Below are 25,134 nucleotides of genomic sequence, written 5' to 3' on the forward strand. Positions count from 1 at the left end.
TTAATTTTTGGCAGCATTAAAGAAATATGCAAACAATTCTCACTGTGCTGAAAAGAGCCATTCCAAGATTAAAAATCTGGAGTTGTTCTACTTGACCATGTACCACAAGCCAAAGAAAGTAGAATTACAATTAAATTATACAATCAGTCACCACTAAAATTCAGGGCCATATTGCTCACATTCATTTCCAATACTGAGTGAAAAATCTGTTGGTTAAGATTGCATAAATAACATCGCACACAAGAGAGGCAACCTTTCCAGGCAAGACTTGGCTTCTTTTGTTGCAACCATGAGTACAGGATGGTACCAAACACCGAATAATATTTTCTCTCCATACCTTTACAGTAACCAAATCATCACTCTGCTTCCAGCATTTAGGACAAAGGATCATTGTATGCAAATTATAAATACACAACTAAGATCCTTTCCAGATATTAACAGCAACTATTCCGCAATGTCCTTCAAATGTTTGAGTGACTTCTGATCAAATAAAGTACATTTACATAGTATTTTTCACAACCTCGGCTTTTAAAACAAATTTTAGCCCAATGAAAATACTTTGGAAGTGTAGTTACCATTATAGTGTATGAAGGATAACAGAAACATTATCAAAGGTAAAACACCAAAGCTGCAGATGCAAACACACTCCAAGCTAATCCTCCTTGAACCATTCTGGTAAACCTGGTCCTCCAAAATACTATCTAACTCACAAACTTCATAGGTCACTTTTTTTTCCCAGTTAAACAAGAACCAGTTTTAAAATCAATTTCCTCCGTAGATAGGTTTCATAGCACTCTTGCGAAGCTCCTTGGAGCATTTTTGCTTTATTTAAAATAGTTAACATAGAAAATTGACAAATAATTATATGAAGGATAAATATTGATTCAAGATTCTAGAAAAGACTGCACTCATTTTCTTGCTAGCAGTAGTAACTGCTTACCCAAGGGATAGATGCATCCTTGATTTCATGTCGTCTAATGTGTGCAGTTTTGGTCACCTAACTACAGAAAGGATATAAATAAGATTGAAAGCATGCAGAGATTTACAAAGCTGTTGCCAGGACATGAAGAATTTGAGTTACAGGGAAAGGTTGGACAGGTCAGGACTTTATTCCCTGCAGCATAGAAGAATGAGGGGAGATTTGATAGAGACATACAAAATTATGATGAGTATAGAGTAAACGCAAGGAGGCTTTTTCTACTGAGGTTATGTGAGAATAGAAACTAGAGGGCATGGGTTAAGGTTGAAAGGGGGAAAGTTTAAAAGGAACATTGGGGGAACTTCATGCACAGAGTGTTGGGACATTTTGACATTTAAGAAAAATTTGGACAGGTACAATGATGGGAGGCATTTGGAAAGAAATGGTCCAGGTGCTGGTCAGTAAGACTAGGCAAAATAATAGTTTGGCACAGAATGGAGGAGCCAAAGGGACTGTTCTGTTCTCTATGGTTGTTGCGTCTCAACCAAAGGACAGCAAGTTCCAATAGTGCAAGGAATCATGAGTAACTGTTTCAGAAGTGTGCTCATCTACAAATGCATAATTGATGTGGTTCCATAAAAATAGAGCATCCCTTAAACACTAGCAGCTTATGCAGTCTAATGGCATGGACCTGAACAAAAAGAGAATTGAAATAATTCAACTATTGAATGAACAAACAGTTTGACTTGTGAATTGAAAATTATATTTTCCATAAACCACAAGGATATTGAAAACATTAGCCTCCCCAAATAACTAATCCCTGAATATTCTTTTTAATTACTAAATGAATAAGCAGGCATTGCTGGTATCTCACCAGTAAACTCCCATGAATCAAATGACTTACTACCATTTCAGAAAACAAATCAAAATCAAATTTGAGTAAAACAGCATTGATGTCACGTTGGAGCTGTACAAAACATTTGTTGAACCACACTTCAACTACTATGTAAAATTTTGATCACACTACAGGAAGGATGTAGTCGCAATGCACAATATACCAGTATGTTTCACCAGTATGTTGCTGGAAATGGAAAGATACAGTTACAAGGAGAGTTGGAATAAGCTTAGTTTATTATTTATGGGAATCTGAGAGATGGCTTTAAAAATTATGAAGATCTTAGGATAGTCAGAAACTTTATCCCCACAGCAGGAATGTTTAGAGCTCACAGGTTTAAGGTGAGAGGGGAGAAATTTAATGGCGATCTGAGGGGTATGTTTTTCTCCACAGTGAATGGTAAAGATCTGCAACAAGCAGTGAAAGGAAATTGTGAAGGTGGAAACTATAACATTTAAAAACTTATTAGCACATTTGTTTTGAATAGTAAAAATGCTTTTGCTTAATGCATTGACAGACTTCAGAGTTGGCATGGACAAGATGGGCCAAAAGGGCCCATTTCTGTGGTTTTTTTTTGTTTCTACGATTCTATGAATGTTGTGGCAAGATTATGCTTGCTAGTGTAGCAGAATGACTGATGGTATCATTTTAAACTACAAACTTGTATGATGGTTACCACTGAAGATGATGAAACTTTAATTTTAGATAAATTTATGATGTATAAAATTAACTGAATTTAAATTTCCAAGGAATGTTGGAACTTAAATAAACAGCTCCAGATCCACAGTCCCAGTTTCTGGATGACATGATGCTACAGTCCACTCAACGTTACCATTCGAAGATGAGTGGAGATAGATGAAACTTAATTTTTCAGCTCTCATAAATACATAAACTAGTCATTGTACAAATTCCAGAATAAAGAAATAGCTCTGATTTGGACCCATAACTGTAGTTAAAAATATTTATGCAATGCACATTTCAAGAAACTATTATATTCAATTTATTTCAAGTATTCCTACAGCATTCGCTGCTCTCAAACATTGTTACGAGGCTGAAACTTGAATCACTTTGCATTGCATTTTAATGTAATCCAACATGCTGTTTAGAGAGTGTGGTTCACCACAAGCAAACTTAATTAAATGACCAGAGCTACTCTTATTGACTCAATGGCTGTATGTAAAAGAAAGTGGATGTGCTTAATTTTAGTCTCTCATCAATAGATTAAGCAAGTGAATCCAGAAATATAAAATTTTAAATTTAATTAAATTGCTGCATAATTAGCTTTCTTTGGAATTCATCTGATCAGTTGAATATAGGATAGAAATAATTTAACCCTTCATCTGTGTTCAGTTGTTCAATGAGATCATGGCTGATTTATCATCTGTTGCTATAATCCCATCTTTTCCCCCTACTCCCTGACTAAAATTGATCATTCTTAAATTTAAAATGAAACAAATAACCGGACATCAATTAATTGTCTTACGGAAAAAATTCAAATGCAGAAGTATTTATAAACTTCATTCCCAACAGAACATGCTTTTTAAAAAAAACACAAAGTGGTTTTCAAACTGCCCCCCTAAACTCACAATCCACTTTAAGCAAATCCTTTAGCATAAGTGCTCTGTGATTAAAGCTTCAGAAGAATGAAGACTTCTGCTGGAAACTCAAAAGTAGGTAAATTTATAACCCCACTGCCAACTCACACCAGCTCATATTACATGTTGTAATAGTGAAGCAGTATACGAACCATGTATTATGTCATCATCTGTTTATCAAAGGCTGGTTTAAAAGCAAATTATTTTTCTGGGATACAAAAACTACTACTGTACTTACAAAAGCAGCTTCTCATTGATTTATGATGTTTTTATTACATATTCTATTCATCTCCTTCCCACAACCCTGCACATTGATCAGAGTATATTCAAATGCCAAACAGCGTCTTTAATAAATTTCCATTTTCTTTTAACTGGCTCTTGGCCTATACGTGTTTGAAAAATTATGCAAATTTCCCAACTTTATCTTGGTATTTTCTACCAAGCTAGGCAAACATGATTTATACCTCAAAGTAGTTTCTGGCTTTACTCAAGAGCACTGTTCCCTCTAAACTGTGCACATGAGAGTGCACACGTACGTTTTGAAACCAGTGCACGAAGGAAATTAATGTGTGCACTAAAGATTAGTTAGCTAAAACAACTACTAAAAATTAGAGAGAACATTACTCAGGAGCCAAGCACTTATAAGGCACTTTCAGGTGGCCAAAATCCCCTGATGTAAAGCCGAACTTTGTAACCCTCCTACAGGGAGGGATAATCATCAGGAGAACTGAGGTCCCCTCCCCACTGCACCTGAATGTAGCCACCTGAAAGCAGCTGCTAAGGGGGATGAAAATCAGCTGGCGAGCGCCTGACAGCCCCCCTCCCAGCTACCCCTGCCCGGGACGTCAGGGCAGGAGCAGCCGGTGCAGGCTGTCCCCATACTGATCCCACTTCCCCGCTCTCTCCCCACAGCCCTGTATCAGTCCCCACACTGTGGGGCAGCCAGCGCAGGCCGTCAGAGCTGGGGCAGCCCGCGCCGGCCACCCCACAGTGTGGGGACTGATATAGGGCTGTGGGGAGAGAGCAGGGCAGTGGGATCAGTGTGGGGACGTCCCGCACCAGCGTCCCCAGCGCTGAGCCAGCCAGCCATTCCAACCCTGACAGCCCAAAGGGACAGGAGCTGGAGTGCGCTCCGAGGTGCCTCCCGTGAAGTTATCCCTTTCAGATGGCCAGCTCTGAGCTTTCAGCTACAGATTCATACCATTCCACAGGTATGAATCCGCTTCGGCAGGCTCATTCTTGGCAGAGAATGCACCTGAAGAATCCTATAGACTCCACAATAACTTGTCTAAAGTTATACAGTAATATTAAGACCGGAGTAAACTTAGGGATGGACCATTTATATTGATAAATGTTTAGTTTCAAGATTTTGACAGTGTTAATAAATGATTTGCCTAACTTATTAAAGTGTCTAGAAACGACTATTTGCTCTTTTTTTATGTCAATCAATTTTTATAAGCTTTCATGCAGGACTTCATTAAAAACTTCCTGAAAACTCAAGTACACCATATCTATTCTACAAGCTATATTCTCAAAAAATAAACTCCAGTAGTTTGTCAAAAACAATTTTCTTTTGAGGAATCATTATCGACTTTGTCTGATCCCACAGATATTTTCCAAGTGTCCTGTTTAATGCATGCTATATATTAGCCTCTTACATTTTTCCATTACTGATGTTAGGCTAACCAGTCTGTAGATTCAGATTTGCTCTCTCCCTTATTTTAAATCAGGAGTGTCCAAACTTGCTTAACATGAGCCGCATACCAAAAACTTCAGATGGTTGAGAGCCGTAGCAATCACGCGATTGCAAGCCACACCCACTAACACTATCAATGGCCCCTTTCAGGTGGCCATAATACCCGAATGTGACCTGAAAGTGGAGAACACAGCTCCGAGGAGCACTTACCTAACCCTCCTCGGGGAGGTATATTCTCCATCTCGGAGTGCTCCCCCTAGGCACCTGAAAGCAGCTTTCAAGTGCCAAGCAGCAGGCAGGCTGTTGACAGTCAGCTGGCGACCCACTGACAGCCTCCCTCCCTGCGAGCCGCACATTACATGTCAAAACGCCGTGTGTGGCTCGCGATCCGTGGTTTGGCCACCCCTGTTTGGTAGTATGATTTCATGTTTCAAACCTTTAATGTGAACAAAGTATTCTATACTCTATGGATTTATGGTGAATCCAAGGCACCATCCCTTTTGTACTATAGGATGCATTCATATCATCAGGATTTGAGAATCAAATGGTGTTCAGTGCCATTAATTTCTCTAGCACAATTTTATTTCACTAACATCATGTTTTGATATTATGAAATATCACGATTTTGATTCACAAGAAATTAACTTCATTTAGAAACAAGATATCCCACATTTGGTCCATGGTCAACTACCAGCTACAAAAAGGTAGTTACCCTAACCTGGTTTTATATTAATCCTTTGCTTGAATTGAACAATAGGTATCCAACACATTGAATACTAATCAGCCTTTACAAATTCAATTTGGATAAGAGACAATGGGGTACAAATTAATTTCTCATGTGCCACCAAGCCATATTTTACATGACAATTCCAATGTATAAACATTACAGTATTATACATTTAGTACATATAGTACAACTCCAATTATCCAAAAAGAGCGGGGACCGGACCTGTTTCAGATAAAAGATATTTTCGGATTACTGGCCATTTGGGGGGCGTGGCAAGATGGCATTAGAGTCTAGACGTGTAATCTCGACCTCTCTGGGCAGACTTTTAAGTACCCGTTTTTTAACTCTTTGTTTTCAAGTTTAAACTTTTTAAATTTTAATTTAAAGTATCAAGGAACTATTATGGCCACTAATGGTAAAAAGATTAAACCTCAAGAGCAGAAGAAGTAACATTTTCGAAGTGCTGAATATTTGGGGCCTAGACGACTTGATACAGCCCCAGGCTTAATCTCTTCAGTGTCTAAACCTCAAAGGCTGCCTGTGGGAGCTGGAAAAAAGATGTCTACTACTCACCAAGTGAAGGATGGTGCTGGAATTACCCATTCTCTGGAAGAAGGTGCGTGTTCCCAAGAAGTGGATGCCGATTTAGAAAGCCTTTCGATTTCAATGGAGGGAGCACGCAGGAAGACGACTCCATTGTTGGAAATGCATCAGCAAGCACTTCAATCTGAAGAAATCGCTTACCTTCGTGATTTCATGAAAAAACAACGAGATGCGGGGGGAGACCACCAGTGACCCCCTGAGGAAGTCGGGGTGCCGTCGCTGGGAGTCCAGACCCACAGTAAAACTTTTAAAATGCCTTCTGTTGAGTTGCAGCAGGAGCTGCAGTTACCTTGTTCTGCCGCTACGTCAGAGAGAGAGCAGGGCTGAGCTTTTCTGACCTACAGTGTATGCAATTAAATGCAGTTATTCAACATCTAATGAATGAGATGGTTCAAATGAATGCCAGTATAAGTTCAGAATTTAATACAGTTAAAGCACGTGTGGATGTATCTTATGAAGAATTAAAAACATTTCAGACTGCTTTTTTAGACTGTAAACAACAAGTGACTTCTAACAGAAAAAGTGTTGAAGGTTGAAAAATCAGTCACAGAATTGGGAGAACGTGAGAAGGAGCTCGAGAGGAAAATAGACTACTTGGAGAATCAAAGCAGAAGGAATAATGTGAAAATTTTTGGTTTGCCAGAAGGTATAGAAGGACAAGATCCTCTTCCTTTTTTTAAAGACTGGATCCCGCAAGTATTAGGACAAGAATTTTTTTCTGGGGGATTGGTACTGGAAAGAGCCCATAAAGCTTTAAGAAGAACACCCTCAGCTGGTCAACCACCAAGACCGGTAATAATTCGATGTTTGAGTTATTTGGACAGAGAAGCAATACTTCGACTAGCAGTGCAAAATGCGAGACGACAAACTCCGTTATTGATTCAGAATAGCAGAGTTTTTTTTAATCTTGATTTGAGTCAAGAGGTCATTCAACATCGACGTCGATTTAATCCAGTAAAAGAAGTTTTGTGGTGTAAAGGTTATAAGTCTACTTTTCGCTACCCTGTAGTGTTGAAGGTGTTTTATGGAGATTATCAATTTCGTTTTTTTGAAAATGATTGTGAACCAATTATTTTTGCTGATTCATTGACAGATAAAGAGGACAAAGACATAGTCCACCATTATCTCCTAAAGAAAAATCTGGTTGTTCTAGAAATGGAAGAAATGGCAGAAATGGGAAAAACATGAATGGAAAGAGTCCAACTCCTTCTGAAATGGGATCTTCGAGATTGGAATCTTTTGGATGAAAAGAAGAATTTTCTTTTTCTTACTCTATTTTTTTGTTATCATGATATTTTGATGTTATTGATTGCTTGGCTGGGGAGGGAGAGATTTGCTCTAAGTTCTTTACTAGTCATCAGCCACTGGTGGGTGACCCAAACCCAATTTTTGCTTAGGGATTACTACTTTTTGGTAGTTTTTTTTGGGGTGGGGGGGATTTCTTTTTTTTTTTCTTTCTTTTTTTTATTTTCATTTTAGTTAATTTTTAAATTTGTGATTTTTTTTTCCTATTGGAGGGCCTATATACATTGATTTGAGTTTTTAATATAAAGATATTATTGGTATTTAGTAATAATAATAAGTATGTCAAAGTTGAGGTTTGCTACTTTTAACTTTCGAGGATTAAATAGTACGATTAAGCGTAAGCGAGTCTTGGCGTATATTAAGAAAATGACTGGATATAAAGTTAATTGGGGAAAAAAGTGAAATATTACTGGTAAATGAAGGAGATTATTCAGTTTATAAGAATTTTATTAATTTGAAATGGACTGATCGAATTAAATATCTGGGTATAATTTTGAATGTTAATTATCAATCTTTATATAAATTAAATTGTGTTCCGTTAATGAAAAAAATTAAAACTGATTTGATTAAATGGAAAGATTTACCTATTAATTTAATATGAATATCTTTCCACGTATACAATACTTGTTTCAATCTATTCCGTATTTACTTGATAATTTTTTTTTTCGAGATTTGAATAAAATGGTTAGGGAGTTTTTATGGAGGGGTAAATTTTCGAGAGTAGCTTTGAATAAATTAACTTGGAAATGTGAGTTGGGGGATTACGTTTACCACATTAAATTTATTTGTTCATTGATGGATTTGGTACGGCTTCCTAGTTGGGCTAAAATTGAGATGGCAAGTATTTCTGAATTTGAAATACATCAATTTTTGTTTAGATGGAATATAAATTTGTTACAACAATATAATGTGCCTAAACTAAAAAATTTTATGAAGTTATGGATAAAGAAAAATAAAATGACAGGCTCTAGGGGTAAATTATCGGCTTTGACTCCGTTGAATAATAATCAACTTATTTTGTTTTCAATACATAATCGAAGTTTATTGCATTGGAGATTTAAAGGTGTGAAAAATTTGGGAGATTGTTTTAAAGAGGGTAAATTTTTATCTTTTAATCAGATGAGGGAAGGTTTTGGTATTGATAAGAACTCTGTTTTTTTGGTAAAATGTATGTTTGGTAGAGAGATGATTTTACCTGAAATGACTAAATTTGAGACTTTTCTTATGAAGGTACCAGAGAAGGGTTATATTTCATCTATGTATCAAATATTACAGGATGGTATGGATAAAAAGGGTTGGGATAGATCTAAAAGTAAATGGGAAGCAGATACTGGTTTTATTTTTTCCGAAGATGATTGGTTAGATATCTGTTATGATAGTGTAACAAGATTGATAAATGAACGTTATGCAATCATTAACTACAATTTTTTTTACATCAATTATACTTAATACCTGAAAAATTTAAAAAGTATGATTTTCATGAATCAGATTTGTATTTTTGATGTGGTGATATAGTTGGAACTTTTTTTCCATGCTGTTTGGTCATGTATACATATACAATCTTTTTGGAAGAAAATTCAATCGTTTTTAGAGTATCTGTATAAGATTAAAATAGTTTTAGATCCAACAATATTTTCATTGGGTAGTTTGCAATCTCAAAGGCTTGGGGTTAGATAAGTTTCAGCTTGTTTTTGTATATTTAGCTTTATCCGTAGCAAAAAATGTATTGCTAGTACGTGGAAAGTTACAAATATGATTGATATTAATAGATGGCATAAGGAGGTGAAATATTGTTTAATAATGGAAAAAATTACGTATGTTTCGCGTGATAATTATATTTTTTTAATTAATAAGTGGTTGTTATATTCAGAATATTTACATTTCAATTTATATTAATTAGATCTTAATATGTATATTTAATTTTTCTTTAATATTCTTTCTTTTTTCTTTCTTTATGGCTCTCTTTAGGAGAGTAGACTGAAGGGGGGGTTCTTTTCTTTATATATAAAAAAACATTCATTTTTATGGTTAATTGTTGCATATGTCATATATTATTTGTTTTTTGAACAAATAAATAAAGTTTTTTTTTAAAAAAAGGATTACTGGCCATTTTTAAAAATCAGCAAATCTTGTGTAACAGTCTTTAAACAACAAAACAACAAGGGAAGGCTTTTTAAGCATGAAATAATGTTTAATTCTCACCAAAAAACAATCTGAACAAAATAAGATAAATCCACCAAAAACTCGAAATTCTACTCTGAGGTTTTTTCTAAATTCCAAAATTTTTTCTGATCATTTTCAATATCCTCATTTATCCAAAATTTTTTGGAGACCAAATGACACCATTACGACTTCGAAATTTTTTGGATAAATCAGGATTTCTGAATTTTCTGAAATTCTCAATAATTGGAAAAAAATTTTGGAGCCTAAAAGAAGTAACTTAATCCAATTTTGGATAATGGAGTTATACTGTATAATAAAGAACTCATTTCTCACCTTTACTATTTGATGCCTGTGTGATAGAACTCATTGGATGGAGGGGTTCGTCCTGGCTTCCTTCATTTATTCAATGGAACATTTTTTGAACTCCATTTGTTTACAATAGGTAAAATGTGCATGCTCTAGCCATGCCTTTCTCACCACCTCTCACCCTCCAACTGAAGTCTGATGATGCTATAGGCTGTAGGGGAGGGAGGAGTCCCAGAGATTCCTAATCTCCTAATAGAAATCTTTTTTGGCAGGTTTGCATGCTTGCCGAGCACACAATACTTTTGGTTTTATTACTTTTTCCATGAATGTACAAACCAAATTATCTGTAATACTTGGTGTCAAGTCCAAGGGGTTGGGCGCAGTGTTGCAAACCACCATATTAAATAATTATAGTTGTGTCACACTACAAATAAAAACAATTCACGTGATAGCAGAAAACAGTGGAACTCTGGAGCCAAGCCCTGAAGTATCTTTGACACATGCAAAATGGCACAAAGACTCCCATTTTCCAGCTGTACACAATTCCAACATGTTTTTTTTTCCAGGTTTAAAGTTCTCAGAACCCATCTGGGCTTTCAGAAGAATCTTATCACATTCCTTTCTCGTCTACCCCAAATGAATTTCTGAAAGTGAGGAACAGCTCCTGCTATATTTTTGGAATTTATGGAAGATTACACAAGCAGGCATTGCAAACCTGCATATATACACACTTACATTCATGCCAAGTCTGAAAACAAAGAACTGCAGTGGGATCTGGCAGACTGGGGAAAAACACATCACTAGCCACAGCTCTAAAATCAAGAATTTTTGGAATTTCAGTGATTTTGAAAAACTGCAAGTTTTATTTCCACAACTGATCTCCACCCAGATCAGAACTTAAAATATTCTGAAACTATTACCATAGACATTATTAAAACAATTTACTGGTGTACTGCTATCAATATCAAATAAAGCAACACTACTTTAATTGACAGCACATGGATAATCCGTTTTTAATTTCCTTTGTGAGGCAATCTTCCCTGTCTCCATGGGTCTTTGGATTGTATGATCTTCAAGCTATATACGTGGCTTTAAAAAAATCTAGCCTATCAGTTGAACACATTATTAAATGGTTACATAAACCGCACCATTTGAAAAACATGCAAAAAAAAATCACATGCTGCATTGACTCAATAACAATTTATAATCACTGCTAAAGCCTGACACAATGAGTTGGTCCTGCAGTTAGTTTTTAATCTGACAATCTAGGCTGCTTCCAAGTAGGGGTGGGAGCCTTTTCCCACCCACCTCCCCACCCATCCAAGCACTGCAAATGCCATATGATACACGAGAGGCAGCCAGTCCCAGATTCCCAGCTCCGCAAAATGTTACATCAACAACATTTATTTTAAAAAACTTGAGTGCCCAAACAGCAGCAAGAATAAATCAGTGCAGAATGACATTCACAAGCATTTCTGGAGGATCCCTTCCCATTCCCTCCCAAGGGCTCTGCTCTCTTAAAATGGCACTTCTACTAGAAGAGAGTAGACATGCATGGAATCCAGTGCTTGAAAAATGTACATTTTAAAAACTGGTAAAGTTTACAAAATGTTCAAGAAACTTAGCAAGAAGGATCCAGCACTTTCAACAAGACTTGACACTGCACCAGAGACGTAGCTCACGATTGCCTGTCCCAGTTGGCACAGGGGGCCTCATATCGCGGAGATCTGGACTCTGATCAAACTACGAATCCAGAGTTGTGCTGCTTCTTCTATACAGCCATGGAATTATTTTCAAAGCTAACAGCATTTTTTTTTATACTCTTAATTAACAATGATTACTTAAAACCACTGAAGCAGAGAGTCAACTTGCTCAGCGTCATCTTCTCAGAGTCAAATAGGCTCGGAACTTCCAAAGCACCAGTGTAGAACTCTTATCACAATCCACGAGATGAGGAGGCTCCTTTTGTTTAATTATTTATTTCAAAGCATGGCCCACTCACAACAAAAAGAATGATGATCCATATTAAAGTCAGGAATGATGTCAAGGTGAACATGGATGATTGTCGTATTGACCAGTATAACGTACAGATGCACCAAAATTCTTATCTGTGCAGCCACACAGATGCACCAACTACAATGAAATGAATTAAGTTACCATAATAACGCAAGACAGAAAGAGACAAGAAATATAAAAGGATAGATAGTGTTCGAAACATACTGAGGGTATAGGTTAATTGGGTGTAAATTGGGCAACACAGATTCGTGGGCCGAAATGGCCTGTTACTGTGCTGTACGTCTAAAATTTTTTAATTAAAAATTAAATATTCAGAGTTGCAATAAAAAAAGGTGCAATTTCAATAGTGTAGACAGATCTTTTGGAGGTCCAAAGTAGTTCATGTTATGAGAGTACAAGAAGGTTTAAGCACTTGATACTTGTTGGGGGGGGGAAAAAATTGTTCTTGAACCTGCAGGTGGTGAACTTTAGGCTTTTCCATCTTCTGCTTGTGGAAGACAGCAGCAAGAAAATATTGTGACCAGGAACCAGGATGAAGGGGAACCTTTAAGATGGTGGCTACCTTCTGGAAACAGCATCTCACATAGATATCTTCAAATGACGAGAGTTTGGTGTCCATGATGGACTTGGCTAGATGTACCACATTCTGCGGCCTCTGCAATGCTGAGCATTCAAAATTCCAAACCAGGCATTTATGCAACTAGTCAGTATACTTTCCACAGGATAGTTGCAGAAGTTTGATAGTGTTTGACATGTCCATAAGACCACAAGAGATAGAAGCAGAATTAGATCATTCAGCCCATCCAGCCGCCATTCAAATCATGGCTGATACATTATTCCTTTCAACCCCATTCTCTTGCCTTCTTCCCATTACTTTTGATATCCTGACCAATCAAGAACTTATTAACCTCTACTTTAAATCTACCCAATGGCATGGCCTCCACACCCAACGATGGCAACAAATTCCACAGATTCACTCTCCTCTGGCCAAAGAAATTTCTTCTCAGCTCCAAGAGTCCTTTTATTCTGAGGCTGCACCTCTGGCCATGGATTCTCCCACTCCCAAAGATCTAAATAAACAGCGTTCACCGCCTTCCTTGTATGTGTCCTGCTCATTACTTCCTCAAAGAATTGCACAGATTTGTTAAGCAAAATCTCCCCTGAAGGAAACCATGCAATATGCCTATTATACAATATGCTTTCAAATATATGGACAGGAGAGGTATGGAGGGTTATGGGCCAAATGCAGGTCAGTGGGACTAGGTGGGAGATGATGTTCGGCACAGACTAGTAGTGCCAAACTGCCCTGTTTCTATGCTGTAAATGGTTATATAGTTAAGTATCCTGGAACCTCATCCTTAATAATAGATTCTAGTAACTTGCCAATCACTGAAGTCAGGGTAACTGGTCTATAGTTTCCAGATTAATGCCCATCTCCTTTCTTAAAGGGTAGAATGATATTTGTAATTTTCTAGTCCTCTGGGACCATTCTTGACTTTAGTGGTTCATGAGAGATCACTGCCATTGCATCCAAAATCTCTTCACCTGCCTCCTTCAGCTTCCCAAGCACATACTCCTTTGTAATAATGACTACACTCAGTTCTGCCTTGACTCTCTCGATTTCAGTCACGTCACTGGTATCTTCCATAGTGAAGACTCACACAAAATGCCTATTCAGTTATCTGCCATTTCTTTGTTTCCCATTAACTCTTCTTCATCACTGATTTCCAGCTATCTGATGTTCGCTCTTGCTTCTCTTTTACTATTGATTTCTCTGAAAAATATTTTGGTATCCTCTTTTTATGTTACTAGCTATCTTATCTTCACATTTCATCTTTTCTCACATTTCTTTTTTCATTGCCTTCTGTTGGTTTTTTAAAAGCTACTCAATCCTCCAGCTCCCCATTAACTTTTGCAACATTGCATGCCCTCTCTTTTGCTTTTATGCTGTCTTTTCCCTTGTCAGCCACATTTGTCTGACCCTCCCCTTAGAATGTCCTCCTTCTTTGGGATGGATCTGAATTAATCACAGAAACGCTTGACATTCTTTCCTGCTTGGGTGCCATTCCAATCAATTTAGGCCAGCTCCTCTGTTACACTACCACAGTTACCTTTTCTCAACTGTAACATTGACATATCAGAATTTAGTTTCTCCCTTTCATACAGTACAGTGAATTCTTTTATATTATGATCACTACCTCTTGATTCTTTACCTTAAGATCCCTAATCAAGTCTGGTTCATTGCACAGTACCAATCTAGATTGCCTGATTTCTTTTTTTAAACCAATATTGTATTCAAAAAGGAATGTTGCATTCCTTCATTACAGCAATGTTCTAAGGCTAATCTTTGACCTTTATTTCTGATTAGGAAATTAATCCACCAGTTTAATCAAGGAGTTACGAGGACCATCCACTAACTGCATATACAATGGGCCAAGAAAATAAAACCGCGTATACAAAGCACAGTATTCTACAAGAACAACTCAACATATATGAAATTATCTTTTCAGTTTTATTCAGAAAGAGCACTCATTAACCAAAAATATTTCAGGAAATCTTACCTCTTTGGCAATGTTCACTCGTCCAGCATCTGTAGTTAAACTGATCATTGAAGACAGTCTGGGGACAGCTGGCCTTCCCTTTCAGTGTGCCCGGGCACACATTGCCACACTCTCTGTCATCTTTATTGGACTTGATATAATTGTCCTCCACTGAGTCAAGAATCTTTGACCAGTCGAGGGTAGACAGGTAGCAAAGCTCTGGATTTTTTTCAATTCGTACAGCACCCCGGGTAATGTTCACCAAGTTGTATAGGCCAATTTCCTTGAAGTGCAGCATCTCAAAGATGACCAGCGCATAGTTAAAAAAGAGACGTGTACCACGAATCACTGTCAAGTTTGGGAAGAGGTCCTTCAAACTTTCCAGGCCATAGACACGAAACAGAAGTAAGTAATCAGTTATCATGGTGAGTTCTGGAAAGCTCAGACCACGGAAATCCTCAGGTTTTGTGCCAAACATCAGCAGGATCTGCAAATTTCCTTCAATGACCGTGCAGTTCCTTAGTCGTTCCAAGTGTGTGATATTGTTTCGAATATCAATGCTTTGACAAACTGACAGAAAGAAAGGGAAATAAAATTAATCCTTTGTGTACTGCAAAATGAAATTCACTATAAGAAACATTCGTTCCCAATAAAATCTTTAACAACTCACTTAACTGTAAAGATTCAATTCCTTTGAAGGCTTTCAGGAACTGTTCCCAAAGAGACTTATTTCAGAATTATTTAAAACTAAGGCAGCACAGAATTGCCTCCATTAACAAATGGCAAATCAGGCTTAAAGCCACCACTTGCCTTGCTTCTACATTGTTAGACAAAAGTTAAGCATTTCCATATTAATTTGTGCATCTGATGTTGTTACTTCTGTAACACTTTTAAACCAAATGAAAATTTAAATCACATTTATCAATACCAAAAGTGTTCTTATATATAGTCTAACAGCATTATCAAAAAATTTAATGTCGTAGTATGTGGCTACTGAACACTGGAACAAGTAACTAAAGAGATGGCCAGGGTTTGTAGCTTTAACACATCTAACAAGGGTGAAAATGGAGGATTCACCAAGAGCTCAGAAAGCAATTGTCCATTATTGTCAGAGAACAGGAAAAGAAATAGAATGCGGAACTTTAAAAGGAGGCATTTTTAAAATGGAAAGATCAGAATTCACAGACCAATAAGTATATTTAATAAAAGTACAAGTTATGTTGCAGCCAGCAGAGTTTTAAATGTGGAAGGTTGATCAGGGATTATAAAAATTCAATAATGACATGCAGATTTTTTTGTCGTATTTATGGTAAATTCTACCCTGCTGAATTAAAAATGTAAATTATAAATGTCTTATGCATTCCTGTATTGGAGGAGGAGTTTAGAAAATTTGTGCGGAAGTTGATTTAATTTATAAATATATGCGATTATTTAAATAAAGGTTTTAATTCTTTCCCAAAATCTTCTCTGCTTCTATTGTTGCTACTCCCAGCATTTTTGAAACGATTAGTTGCATTCATACAATAACTATAAATGCAATAGAACACCCAAGGAGCATTATCAAATAAAACCACTAACAATCATTCTTCACCACCACCCAAGCAAGCACTAATAAATTTGTTAAGATAAAACTTCAAGATTTTTGGAATGTAAAATACAGAAAATTCAGAAAAAAATTCTGAGTAAGGAAAACAAGAGTGGAAAACACAGGGAGGAAATTACATAACATCTTTCAGAATTTCTCTCAGCTGGATACTCGCTTCCAAACCATTTCTCCGATGTACCACAGATTCTAACCTGTCAAATTCAGAAAGTCCCTGAAGCTTCCAAGATCTGAACTTGATTTTCACAACATCTGTTAAACTTGTCTCTGATGAATTTCCAATAAAATTAAAGAGCAATATAAACTATAAAACAATAAAGCTTCACAAAAGCATCAATTCAGGATTATGTATTAAGCCATTCATCTGGTGCAGAAGAATCCAACCTGTATGGAACTGCAAATAACAATGTCCATTAAATTCAAAGTTTTGAGCCTGCTGCTTTGACCATTAAAATTTAGGGATCAATGGTCTATTCCTCCTTGTCAATTTTGAAAAAGAACAAAACTTGGTGTAGGTCGTTTGGCTCTCAAACTTGTTCTGCCATTCATCATGATCTTTCTTTTTTGTACTATTCCCTTAAAATTCCTAAACCTACTTATCGGTTTTGAATGAATGAGAAACTATAACCCTATGGGATGGAAAATTTCCAAGAAATGTTGCTCCTTATATAAAGAAATTTCCCCTCATCACAGTCTCACTCTTACTTTAAGGCTCACCTCTGAAATATCCTCCATGCATTCAGTCTGTTGAGACCTGTAAGAAATTTGTAAATTTCCTGAAGATCTTATCTTTTTAAATCTGAACATGATTCTGAATCCCAAAGTACAGAGGAAGAGTCCACTCAATCATTCACTATTCTTCTTTGGCTTGGCTTCGCGGACAAAGATTTATGGAGGGGGTAAATTGAGTCCACTCAATCATTCACTATACTGTATCGCTAAGCCCCATCCCTGCCACCAGTTCAGTGATTCTTCACTGCACTCCCTTTAAGACATGCATTTACATTTTCGGTTAAGGAGACCAAAGATGGACAAAATATTCCAGGTACAGTTCCTATTTAACAGCAAATCCTAGAGCAAGGAACTCTCTGGTACCTTATCCAACCAATTCAATTGAACAAAAAAGCGAGTGAGCAGTCACTTAATCTCACCGACCGGTCTGGCAAATTATTTTGAATGCAAAACTCATTACTGCATTTACCTGCAGAACAAAGCTCTAAAGTTCAAAAGTAGTTGAAATATCATCTATTAAGTTAATCAAAAACCAGGATAGCTAACATGCTTATGACACAGATCTGCTCAGGTCACCCAGACAGGCAGATCTATGTGCGTCAAGCTAAACTACTGATGCCTAATTGATAAGTGACCTCATCATCAGCCCACAGAGCTGTGACAGGCTCAAACAAGTTTGTATTAGCTACATTTTTTAATTTGTTTACCTAAAGATAACAAGGGTAAGTTTAAATTCTTTTATTCATGCTTTCAAATCATTGTGAAGGTTAAAAACTAGGGCACTGATTTGTCTAACGAGCATTTTTGAAAACTGTGAAACTGAAAATAAAAGCCTAGTATTCAGAAAATGCCTTTCTTAAGTCCTATTCTTCCCAATGTTTTCCAAAGATCTAGTTCGGTGTAGCCCATTGCAAGAAGCTCACAAGTATGCAGACTGCAAGTTTCCACAAACCACTATTACTTTAAATGGATTGTTAATTAACTAGATACTAGTCAAATTATTTGTGCTCACTTTAAAAAGTGACAGGATTTCTCTCATTAACCTCAGAAAGCAGTCAGGGTTTAACCTTAGCACTTCTGTTTACCATAAATTTCTGGCAATACAACCTATGAGACTTTCAACCATCCGTCATACGAGCGAATGTTAATATAAAAAATACGCTTTTGGAGTGAAAGTAAAAGCCTATCTATGGAAAATAGCACCTATGGCAGGGGTGGCCAACCTCTTGTGAGGTTGAGCAACTGATGGCTGCCATGTTGCATTTGACGAACAATAAAATGGATCCGACTTGAGTCAATTTAGAGATATGACCAGTTGGTCAGAATGGAACACAGTCGTAAGTTGGGGACTACCTGTACAGACAACCCCTGTATTACATGGGGTTGCATTCCTAGAAAAAGAGTTGTATCGCAATCTTCCATCATGCAAAGCTACATCATTGTGAATGCGACAAGAAATGTGAATTGGTAAAATAAGTTTTGTGTTGATTTATTTACCTCTTTTTCTTGCAGAATTATGTGACAAAGAATTTTATTCCATATCTCAAATTCAGGGCAATGATCTGTGAATTCTCAGCACAAAATTCTAAATCCTGAGCAGCTGTAACCAATACAGTTATTCTATAATCACAATTCTAAATCTTTACTCAAAACTCTGGAGTAGAATTCAAATGTACAAGCATCTGAATCAGAGACAAGCAAGTACTTGACAGCTAATAATTTAGCTGCCAGTGGCTGAGAGGGTAGAGGGAGAGGGTTATGTGAGGGGAAAAAGACTGGCAGATCGAGGCTGTTATACATTACCAGGGTAAGAGTAAATAGGATTTTACTCTAAAATCTTAACTTTGCCATGTCTGACTAATGACTATTTACTACACAGACACAATCATATCGAGAATGGAAAATGTTCCACTCCTTCATTCCAATGCTCTTGCAATAATCTCAAAGTCCACATACAGAGCAAAAGAACACACAGTTTCTCAAAGAAAATAAGCTACGCTAATTAAATCCTGTATTTACTTTAGTTTCCATGGCATGAAATTCATTTAGGATTATTCGTCTTTGTTTAAAAAAAACTGCTGCGTAACCATTTGTTAGACTTTGGCTCAGTTGCTCTTCAGTCAACCCAGTTTAGATAAAATCTCTCAAAATCTGCCAACATAAAGCTTTTATCTTCAGTAGACACAGCAGTACTGACAAGGCAATTCAACTTTATTTTTACTTTTAGTACCATGGGAGCAGTGTCTGTGTCATTTGATCTCTTCAATAGGACAGATATTAATAACTGTTTTGATAACCACAAGGATTTTTTTTTCATCAATTTATATGACATAATATTTCCTCTATCTAAGCCACAACAAAAAGAGTGTATGAAAATTAACATCTGAAAACAAGAGCTGAGTGATTAAGGATCTTTGTCATATCAAGTGTTCTACTGGTCAGGCTCAACTTATCGATGTCATATTATATTTTCCGCCCAACATCTTTCTCAGGAATAAAATGCCACAACAGATTTCAAAATAAAATTTGACTACATGTGTAAATTGAGATTTTTTACATGAAGAAGATGATTATTAAATAAAATTCTGAACTAGTTTAAAATTCATAGAGTGCATCACAATCCTCTGCCTTCTGCACACCTATGAATTATACTGTGAAATGCAGTAAATTTGTCAGCTAAGGTCTGGACCAAATGCACACAAGAGAGGTAACTAGTTAACTTGTTGCTCAAAAGAAAGAGCAAACTCAGTTTATCCACAGCAATCAGTCAGGGGAAGAATTTCATTCCCGTTTGGTTGGAGTTGACAGATTCCAGCCCAAGCTTCCTGTTGCCAATCAGCAAGTCCCAGTGAATAAGTGCACACATGTACAGGCATCAACAACCACTTACACTTATACCGTGTTTTTAATGTCGTCAAAAGATCCCAAACCACTTCACATGTTATCAAACTGAATCTGGCACAATGCCACACAAGGATATACTAGAGAAGATCTTAATGAACAGCCAAATAGGAAACAGAGGAAGGGAGGCAGAGGTTCAGAAGGAAAGTCACAGCTTCGTGCTAAACTCTCAGCTACAATTTTTCCTATCATAGTCAAAATTCTTGAAAGCTGCCCATCCAGAGATATCCAGACATTTTCTTGGCTTATTTCAGTTTTCAGACCTTGGATTTACATTAAGGATGCACCAATAAATGTAAGAATTTCAATCTTGCAGAGGTTGTAGCCTTGGAGATGTTTGCAAAGATAGGGAAGGCCAAGAAAGGAACTGAAAACAAACCGCAATTTTTTTTAAAAAAGGAAATGTTCAACCGGTTGAGATTACATCAGAATAAGTCTTGTTGGTAATGTCCCTCACTAATGAACTTGGTATCGGATACCAGTAGACAAAAAGAATAAGGGTGACATACCATATAAACTTGCTATTGTCTTCCTTTTAAAACTTGCAGACTACTCAAGGAAAATGGCATGTTGGTTTAAAATTCAGTAAAAGCTCTTACATGTACTATCCAACCAAAACCACCTGTAAATCGGAGGAACAACACTTGATTTTCTGCCTGGGGACTTTCCAGCCAGATGGCATTAACCATTGAACAATTACAGCACAGAAAAAAGCCACTTCAGCCCCTCTAGTCTGTGCTGAGACATTTTTTTCCTAGTCCCACTGACCTGCACCCTGCCCATAGCCCTCCATATCTCTCCCATTGATGGACTTGTCCAAATTCTCTTTAAATTCTCTTTATCACTTCAGCCGGAAGCTCATTCCATGCTCCCACCACTCTGTGTGAAGAAGTTACCCTAAACTTTTCTCCTTTCACCCTTAACCCATGTCCTCTGGTTTGTACCTCATCTATTCTCAGTGGAAAAAGCCTATCTACATTTACTCTGTCTATCCCCCTCATAATTTTAAATACATCTATCAAATCTCCCCTCATTCTTATATACTCCAGGGAATGAAGTCCTAACCTATTTAACCTTTCCCTGTAACTCAGATCGTGAAGTCCAGGCAACATCCTAGTAAATCTTCTCTACATTCTTTCCATCTTAACATTGAATTTTCCATTTCTGCTAACCTGCTCTCCTCTCTCCCCATCCTTCCCTTCCCATTTCCAGTTCTCCTTCCCATTTCCAGTTCTCCTCCCCCTTCCCTCTCTATTCACTTAGACATCCCTCCTTCCCTTTTCCACCTATTACCTCCTGCCTTTCCAACCATGCCTCTCCCCCCTCCTCTTTTGTTCAGACACCTGCCAACATTTTTCCATACCTTGATTGAGGGCTTAAGCCCGAAACATCAGTTATGTATTTTTACCTCGGCTATATAAATAACCTGTTTGACCTGGTGAGTTTCTCCAGCATTGTGTTTTTACTTTAAAAAACTCCTTTTGGTTCATCTCAAAGATACAAATGCATCTAAATTGTATTACTGCACTCCAAAAAATTATTCTCGTGAAGCACTTTGAGCAATTTTTGTTTTCACAGAAATATTAAGGCATCATGTAAATACTAAGATGCCCTTCCTATAATTTAATTGCATAAACACAAGATACTACAAAAAGTTTAAAAATTAATTCAAAAAGTTATGATTTTGAAGTTTATGACAAAAAAAATACATTTTCTGCTTGTAAAATTCTAATAATCTCACGACAATCACAAGATTGCAATAAAGCTGAACAACTGGACAGTGCATGCAACTGAGCTTACATCATAGAAAAAGAAATTCAGTCTGATTGGCCTGTGCTTACTCTCCATAGATGCCTGCCCATCCCCACTTCATCCAGTCCTACCCATAATTAATTTCTGTCTCCCTCATGCGCTTACTATCTTTTTCCTAAATGTGTAATTCTCTTCATTCCAGTGAATCCGTGTTATAGCAAACACACAATGGGAATCATTGCACTTCAAAGGAATGGTCAGCATCTCAAAAGAAATTCAAAAGTCATGGAACATTTAAGATTTATTTATGCCTATTAGATATGCATACTTTTAATATTGCAAAGATGAATTCAAAAAGTTTGGCCACTTGTCGCTGTGGTGAATGAAGTGGTTAATATTTTGTTCTCATATTGTGCATTTAACAAGCATCCCTTTGAAAGATGCTGTAGTCTAGAGAAATTGGCCAAAGGGTTAGGATTTTTTTTTTAAAACCTAGCACAAACAATACCATGTGGTAATGATATCTGGATAATGACTGTGGGTTCCATTGCAAAGAATGGAATAAAATGAGTTAAGAGCACAAATGACCAAAAGCTGAGAAATTAAAATTCAATGCTATGCACCTATATATCAAAATGAAAAAGCCACATCATTAGAAAATTAAAAGCATGATATTGGGTTTTGTATATTTAGGGGAATAAGAGGCCAATAGAAGTCAACAAGGATTGATAACAGGCAAGCTGCACTCAATAGAACAGACAGAAATTATTATTTGGAATTGTGAATGTGAGAAGTGTAACCAATAATGGACAAAGACTTGAAATATCATTTCTATTATTGTAGAAGACGTTGAAACAGCAGAAGGACATTGTTTAGTTCAATTTTTTGCTAATACTTTCGTATCAATACACAACACACGAACATGTGAAAAAGTAGTCGCCCCCCCTTGTATACTCCACAAATATTAACAACGAGTTCCTTCATAATCTTTGCGACTTTTCAGTAGAATGTCAAAAACAGAATTACTTTAGCAAACGAGTTCAAATTTTGAGTTCTAATTAAACAATCCCTTCCCATCTACCTGTTGCGGTATATATTAAACCACGACACTATTAATGCTGCCAACAGCTGTGGCCGCATTAGTTCTTACCAGCAGCTGAATAAAAAAAAGTGATCCAAGAGCATTCACTGGTTGAAACATGTTTGTTCAAGACATTCAGAAAATTGTCTTGTTGCCTGGAGCTTCACAACCACAAGTTATATAACAGTTCAATTATGAGCAATTCAATTTTGCACTGAATTACACCACACTCTTTTATAGTCTTTATAAGTGGAGGGAAGTACACTCAATTACAGTTCCAAAATTTTGCCCAATATTTGCCGTAAATTGAGATGTACATTTCAGAATAACTTAAGCTGCTCTTGAACATATCCAAATGTTTGATTAAAACATATAAACTGATCAAGAGAAATTAGTTTGATATCCCCATTATTTATCAGAAAGTGATTCTGGTTGTTTCATAAAATTGGTATCAAAAACCAATCCTCTTACTAAGAACATGGTTAGTGTAGCATTAGTGCAACATTATAACAGCGCTAGCAACCAGGATTCGAATTTGGCCCTGTCTGTAAAGAGCTTGTATGTTCTCCCAGTGTCTGAGTGGGCATCCTCCAGGTGTTTCGTTTCCTCCCACTGTTCAAAATGTAACTGGGCTGCAAGCCAATTGGGTGCAATTGGGGCAGCACAGGCTCATGGACCAAAAGGGACTGTAACCATGTGAATTAAAAAATTTACATTTAAAATTAAAACAATTATTCCTCACTCTATAACAATGCCATTTACCCCTCTGCTGTGTCTCACCTTGATTGAAGCTCATGCTCTGGAACCTCTGGATTTGACCAAAAAAACCCTGACTGGGCTCATTTTCTTAACTTACATTAATGCAAAGCCACCCTGAACTTCCTCCTTTCTGTATGTCTAAGAATGTAACTGATCCATCATTGTCTTCAACACAATGGTCCAAGCTCCAAATGGTCCTCTCACAATCTCTAAGATTTCCTTAAACCCTCCTTCGTTGGCCAGGGTTTTGTTTAACTGGACACCTATTTAAAAGGCTTGGTGTCCAATTTTCTCTCATCATGTTTGTTCAAAAGATCAGCCACAGAGCCATGCATCTTCTGCTAAATTTTAAAAATAAGAACCATACTGGCACCACTGAAATATGCATAGCCTCTGTACAGTCAGATTGCAGGTGTAAAATTTGATCTTTTTGTCTAAACAAAAGTTGAGGTAAACTCTTAACTACCTCCTCCAAGTTTGAATGCAGATGCTGCTGAGCAGGTTTAGACATTGGGCATTCATCAATTTCTAAAAGTTGCTTTGAAACTGGAAAATTGTTAATGGAGTTTAAAGGAAAATAAGATATCACTCCCCAATTGGGCTTGGTTGGAAACACACATCATGTGATAAACCAAACATAAAGATGAGCATAGTTCCAGGTTAACCCCTTTGGAGAATTTAGTTAACTGCAAATTGAGATCATTTTATGGTCTAATGAACGGATGGGGTTGGGAGATGTGGAAAAAGAAGATAATCAGCCAATTTTCCCATTTGATTTGTCACAAGTGACTCCTACTTGTGTGCATGTGAGACTGTAGCTACAGTATTCCCTTAAGGACTAAAACTGGCAAGACTATGTCTAACTGTGCATGAAAAATGGTCCCACATTGGCAAATAATCTTCCAAAGCTGACAGAAACTGATCAGACCTACACATTCACAGACATGCCAATGTTCATGCATGAAAAATAGGCATTTTTTTTTTTTTTAAAGTCAATGGAAAGCAATTGGAGGCATGCACCAAATCAGGCTCTTCAGAAAATGCAGGGTGATTAAGCAAATATTTAATTTCCAAGCTCTCAAACTGAGATTTTTTTGGCCTTTCATGGATTATACCTGTCATTTCAATTGTTTGCCAACTTATTGCAATGTGTGATTCTGTAAGGTCAAGCAGCTAACTGGAATTTGGACAAAATGCATTCCCCCTGTACAAGTGCAGTCGGGTGTAGAATTCTCCTTTGTCAAGGTACTTTAGAGGACGACAATCTTGCAATGTTAAAAAGTAATAAGAGTTACTGGATAGCACATAGATGAAATATCACAGGTTCATGTAAAACAATCTAACCAAAAAAAAATTAAGCTTTCGGTCATCTCTGTTCCATGTGAATAATTGCAATTTTCAATAAGGGGAGAATAAATGTTTCTCCTAGTCAAAGAGTGAGCCAATAGAATTTTAATATAAAGTACTTGATTTAAATGGAGAAATACTTTCTATATGGAGGTTACCAATAAATTTACAAAGGACCCAGAAGAATCACATTA

General features: G+C 36.9%; 1 protein-coding gene across 4 annotated transcripts in view; it reads right to left on the minus strand.

Annotated features, from left to right (window-relative positions):
- The window catches only part of LOC138758705 (insulin receptor-like), a 229,785-nt gene that overhangs the window by 189,944 nt on the left and 14,707 nt on the right, over nucleotides 1-25,134 (minus strand). For 2 of the 4 annotated variants that reach the window (XM_069928030.1, XM_069928029.1), the window contains exon 2: nucleotides 14,787-15,335. In XM_069928030.1, the coding sequence (XP_069784131.1) occupies nucleotides 14,787-15,335 (549 nt within the window). Of the gene's footprint in view, nucleotides 1-14,786; nucleotides 15,336-17,085; nucleotides 17,123-17,463; nucleotides 17,519-25,134 lie in introns of those variants that run through there. The other 2 variants (XM_069928032.1, XM_069928031.1) reach the window with 2 other exon arrangements.

This window comes from Narcine bancroftii, chromosome 3 (assembly GCF_036971445.1).
Source record: "Narcine bancroftii isolate sNarBan1 chromosome 3, sNarBan1.hap1, whole genome shotgun sequence".
Lineage (NCBI taxonomy): Eukaryota > Metazoa > Chordata > Chondrichthyes > Torpediniformes > Narcinidae > Narcine > Narcine bancroftii.